Source organism: Hipposideros armiger, unplaced genomic scaffold, assembly GCF_001890085.2.
Source record: "Hipposideros armiger isolate ML-2016 unplaced genomic scaffold, ASM189008v1 scaffold_1322, whole genome shotgun sequence".
Classification (NCBI taxonomy): domain Eukaryota; kingdom Metazoa; phylum Chordata; class Mammalia; order Chiroptera; family Hipposideridae; genus Hipposideros; species Hipposideros armiger.
Genome location: NW_017732672.1, coordinates 74,435 through 80,130, shown reverse-complemented (window position 1 = coordinate 80,130; position 5,696 = coordinate 74,435). Strand labels below are relative to the sequence as shown.

At 42.3% G+C, this 5,696-nt stretch overlaps 1 protein-coding gene across 1 annotated transcript; it reads left to right on the top strand.

Annotated features, from left to right (window-relative positions):
* The first annotated feature begins 681 nt into the window (after positions 1 to 681).
* Positions 682 to 1,098, top strand: LOC109377210 (late histone H2B.L4-like). Its single transcript, XM_019633480.1, has one exon. The coding sequence runs from the start codon at positions 682 to 684 to the stop codon at positions 1,096 to 1,098; it is 417 nt and encodes a 138-aa protein (XP_019489025.1).
* The last annotated feature ends 4,598 nt before the right edge of the window (positions 1,099 to 5,696 follow it).

Genomic DNA, 5,696 nt, shown 5'->3' with positions numbered 1-5,696 from the left:
CATTGAAGTATTTGTAATATTATAAGTTTTCCCATTTCTGTTTGGAAACTGGTTTTGTTCTTCCACGTTTTTCTGACTCACTGAGCTCCATTTTGATCAAATCTGTAGGGAGCAGTTAGCCAATCGTGTCCTTAATGTCCACAAATGCTGCTTGGCCAAGTCAGATAGTTCCTGCTTGAGCCACGGTGGCTTAGCCCAGGACAACATTAGATTCAGGGTTAGAGGAAAAGGACCCAAAGTGGCCAGAGTCATTCTGATGGCAGTCAGGAATTGGGTTACGAAGGTCAGACTCTCTCAAGGAACCTAAACGGAAATGTCTACGATTCAGGTGCTTTTGGTGAAGTCTTTTCAAATTTCTTCTATTGGAGCATCAATCAGCAAACTTTGTCACATGACGTTTTGCCCTATGTAGCATCTTTCAAAGGTTTTTCTGATGGAAGGCACAGGACGGTCCAAGGTGGACGTATCGTCACTCTGATTGGTGGATGTGTTGCCAAGCAGGAGCCTGTCCAATCACATGTAGCATAGCGTGACTTTGTGACACCCTCCCAGCATGGCATTTCACCCAATCAGATGTGGAGGCTGCCCGTGACGTCAGAGAATCAGCGCATATATACTGGCCTGCCGCCCCTCAGCAGCCGCCAGTCTTGCCTGACTACCTGTGGTGTCGTCGTCTCCGACATGGCTGAGCCTATCTTTGAAGCGCCTTCTGAGGAACCTGAGGGCACTACCGAGCCTGCTGAAGCCCCGCCAGAAATCCTGAAACAGAAACAGCTCAAGCACCACTGCCGCCGCCGCCGCCGCCGCCGCCGCCGCAGCACCAACAGTTTCACCATCTACTTCCACAGGGTTCTGAAGAACGTTCACCAGGGCCTGAGCCTGTCGCAGGAAGCCGTGAGCGTCATGGATTCATTCGTGAAGGACATGTTTGAGCGTATCATCGACGAGGCCTCACACCTGGTCCGCAACACCCAGCGCGCCACCATCAACTTAGAAGAGATCGAGACGGCCGTGCGCCTGCTCTTGCCCGGGAAGCTTGGCAGATTCGCGGTGCATGAGGGCACCAATGCCGTCCTCCGGTACATTTGCCACAAATGAGTTGCTTGGGCAACACCTGAACGTCGCAACCCAAAGGCTCTTTTCAGAGCCACCTCTCTTCTCACAAAAAGACCTGTAGCCCTAAAAGTGGGATCGACTCTCGTGTTTGACCCCATGGCTTCCTGCCAACTTTTAAAACGTTTTCACCATGGATTAAACATTATCAACACTAATACATAGTGTAATTTATTCCATAGAAAATTGTGAGTTTTCCTTAGCCATACTGCATTTCGTCACTTTGCTAAACAGTGGTTTCAAGTTATTTCTTTGTTAGTTTTGATAGTATTCTGTAAGGTCTAAATTATTTTTGTAGTTTTATTTACCATTTTTATTCTCATTCTCCATGAGTATATTGTGGAATTTTCTAGATAGAGCCATAGATAAAGTATCGAAGTCAATGTACACATCAACGTACCTCCGACGTTTTTCAACATATCTCAACACTGTCATTTAAGTTTACATAAATGAGTACATGAAGATAGTACATGGATAAATGAAATTTCCAACACATGCTTCACTTTTCCAGTGCACTAAACTTAGAAATTTCAATTTTAATTCATTCAGGCTTTCCCAAATTTCTTATTTTCTAGCCCAAAATATTTCAATTTTTAAAGCACAAAATTTCATTACATGCATTTATGCCTCAGTGGTGATGGGATTGTCCAGTGAGAGCAGTTCAAGTGCAAGTCTCCACTGGCTCAGCCAATTTGAGACTGGCAGCCAGTGGCCCACAGCTATTGGTCCACAGTGTGGTAGAGTGAACAAGGCTGAACCAATTAACAGCCTTCCTTTGATACTAAGCCTGGCGATTGAGAAGGAAGTGGTAAGATCCTCTGCCTGTTGGTTTTTGATTCCTTAATTGTTTTCAAACTTGTGACTTAAGGATATGAATCTGGAGCACATATTGGCTGGCTTCTTGCATAATTTAAGAGGAGGATGGTCAGCAATAAAATGAACAAGGGTTTTTCTTTTTCCTCTAGCATTGGAAAGCTAATATTTGTGTGAAGATTAATATGTTAATATTTTCATTCTGATTTCCTTCTGACCCAATGGCTTTTTACTTCTATAATTTTTCTAAAACTGTATTGCTGAATTCATTGAAGTTGACAATATTTAATCATTTTCTTTTTCTTTCTTTTTATTTAATTATTTATTTTTTAAATTTTTATTGGGGAATTGGGGGAAGGGAAACAGACCAGTTGCTGTCCTTTTGTTCTTCAGTCTAGTTGTGGAGGACATCGCTTCACTGGCCCAAGCTGGAACCATCATTGCGCTCTTCCCAGGCGAGGCAGATCAGTCTCCGGCTTCTGGACAGCCGCTCACTGCGGCTGCTGGCCGCTCACGCTGGCTGCTGGCTACACACGGTAGCCCATGGCAACCCACTGCCACAGGGGACTGCAGCCCACGCCGTCACCGGCGACTCATGGCAGCCCAGCTCCAGGTTGAGCTGTTGTTCAGAATCTTGGCTGTAGAGGGCAGTGTCACTGGCCCTCATATGTGGGAGCCGACCTGGGGCCCTCTGGAATCCCAAGCCAGCTCTTAGCTGTCCCTAAACATTTTCTTTTTAAATTGATTGCTAGCTTCACACTCTTTGAAGAGAAGAGAAAGCACATTGTGGGATTTCAATCTTTGAAATGTATTATAATTTTCTTTAAAGCACAATATTTTATCACAATTACGTGTTTCATTTGAAGATTTATAATAAGGTAAAATATCCTTACCAATTTGGATGTAAAAACCTTTTATTTAAAAAGCTATTTTTATATAACTTAAGAGGTATTACATTCAAATAGAAAATATTAAAGTGTCTAATAGAACATACAATAAAAAGTGAATCTTTTTACCAAACCATTTGCTTAGAGCCCTTCCCAGAAACAATCTCTGTCTCTTGCATATCCTTTTGGAAGTTTTCATTTTATATATAGGCATATCTGTTTCTTTATTTTACACCAATGCAGAAAGAATATACAGCATGTAAACTGACAAGTTATGCCACACCTGGATGAACATGGTAGAAGTGGGAGGGGCTGAGGAAGCCATGGTGTCCTGTGACCATGGCTCCATGGGTACATGGACAAAGGCCATGCCTGCAACAGAAGCATTAATCTGAAACCAAATGCCTTGAAATGCTCCTGAACTCTGTGTTCAGTCAGAACTGGTTCAGGAAGTGACCAGGCAAAGGCTGAGCCAGCTGGAGAATGGCCCTACCTCCTCAGGCCAAGAAGGGTTGGAGGTGGCAGGGCCTGAGTTAGCCTCCAAGGCCAGCACTGCTCCTCACTCCACATGCCCTAACTAGGTTCCCACACTGCCTGCCTCAGAAACATCTGCAACTTCCATACAGTAAAAATGATATGATGACTTTGCAATGCTTTATAGTATAACCCTCTACTTCGTGTTTGATACAAAATATTTAGAAAGTTTACAGAACTTCCCACCAAGAACATGAGTTCCAGGGGAGTAGGAAGCTTCTGGCTTGTTCACCACAGTCTCGGGGGCCCAGACTCAGAGTTGCTTTCTGTGGCCACGAGAGCCCTGGGTTCAGAAGAGCACCACCACACTTGGTTTAATGTCCTGCTGTCAATGTCTGGGTTCTCAATAAACTCTGAACAAGGAACCCTACATTTTCATTTTCATTTTGCATTGGGTGCCAAAATTATGTAGCACAAGCGAGTGTCCTGGACCAGATGGCTTCACAGGTGAATTTTACCAAACATTCAAAGAGGAATGGACACCTAATGTTCTCAAACTATTCCAAAAAATTGTAGAGGAAAGAAGTCTCCCAAGCTCATTTTACAAGTCCAGCATAACCCTTATAACAAAACCTGACAAAAACATTACAAAAAATGACTGTCCATTCAATAAATGGTGCTAGGAAAATTGGACAGATACATGGAAAAGAATGAAACTAGACTACTTTCTTTCACCCTATACAAAATAAACTCAAAATGGATTAAAAACTTAAATGTAAAACCCGAAACCATAAAACTCCTAAAATAAACTATAGGTATTTAACTCTCAGACATTACCCTTAGTAATACCTGATTTTTACTGATATATTTCTTTGGGCAAGGGAAACAACTTCATCAAACTAAAAGTTTTTGACAGCAAAGCACTGCCAAATTAGCCTCACAAGCATCACACCAGGGATGGTCTCAACAGGCACCACAGTCTCCTGTGGCAGTTCCCACTCAGTGGGGTAAGGTCCCCTGCACAATAGTCTGAAAGCTGTGGGTGTGGCTAAATCCCCAAACCAGTCAGCCTGAGCGTAAATGCCACCCGCTGACATGCTAATAGCAATCAAGGCTCAACTATAACAGAAGGGCACATACAACCACACAAGGGACACTCATGTAGCACCCAGCATAGGTTACCAGGGAGACTGTGCCGCTGTGCTCCACACTGTACCTATTCCATGAGGCCACCCAGCCCAGAGTGGGAGACATAGAGATCTACCTAATACATAGAAGCAAACACAGAGAGGCAGTCAAAGTGAGGAAATAAAGAAATATGTCTCAAATGAAAGAACAGGAGAAAATTCCAGAAAAAAAACTAAATGAAATGGAGGCAAGCAAACTACCAGACATAGAGCTTAAAACAGTGATAATAAGGATGCCCAAGAAACTTAGTGAGAATTTCAATGAACAGAAAGCTAGCATTAAAAAAGGTCATAGATACCATAAAAAAGAGCCAGTAAGAATTTAAAAATACAGTAAATGAAATGAAGCATGTACTAGAAGAAATCAACAGCAGAGATGAAATAGAGAGTTGAATTAGCAATTTGGAAAAAAAGGCAGCAGAAAACACCCAATTGGAACAGCAAAAATAATTTTTTTAAAAATGAGGATAGTTTAAGAGACCTCTGGGACATCAAGTGTAATAACATTCACATATCACAGGAGTACCAGAAAGAGGGGAGAGGGAGCAAGGTATCGAGAACCTATTTGAAAAAATAATGACTGAAAACTTTCCTAACCTGGTGAAGGAAATAGACATACAAGCCCAGGAAGGACAGAGAGTCCCAAATAAGAGGAACCCAAACAGGCCTACAGCAAGAAACATTATAATTAAAATGGTAAAGGTTAAAGACATAGACAGAATCCTAAATCAGCAAGAGAAAGGCAATGAGTAAGTTATAAGGAAGCTCCCATAAGATTGTCAACTGGTTTCTCAACAGAAACTTTGCAGGCTAGAAGGGACTGGCACGAAATAGTGAAGGTGATGAAAAGCAAGAGAATACAACCAAGGGTACTCTACTCAACAAGGCTATCATTTAAAATCGAAGAATAGTTGAAGAGCTTCCCAGACAAAAAAAAAAACGCTAAAGGAGTTCATCACCACCAAACCAGTATCACAAGGAATGTTATAAGGACTTCTTTAAGATGGAAAAAATCAAAATTATGAATAATAAAATGGCAATACTACATATATATCAATAATTACTTTCAATGTAAATGGATTAAATGTTCTAATCAAAAGACATAGGAGGGGGCCGGCCGAGTGGCACAGTGGTTAAGAACTGGCTTGGGACGCCAGAGGGCCCCGGTTCGGATCCCACATATGAGGGCCAGTGACACTGCCCTCCACAGCTAAGATGCTGA

Coding starts and splice junctions, on each gene's coding strand:
- LOC109377210 (XM_019633480.1), top strand. CDS start 682: ATGGCTGAGCCTATCTTTGAAGCGCCTTCTGAGGAACCTGAGGGCACT.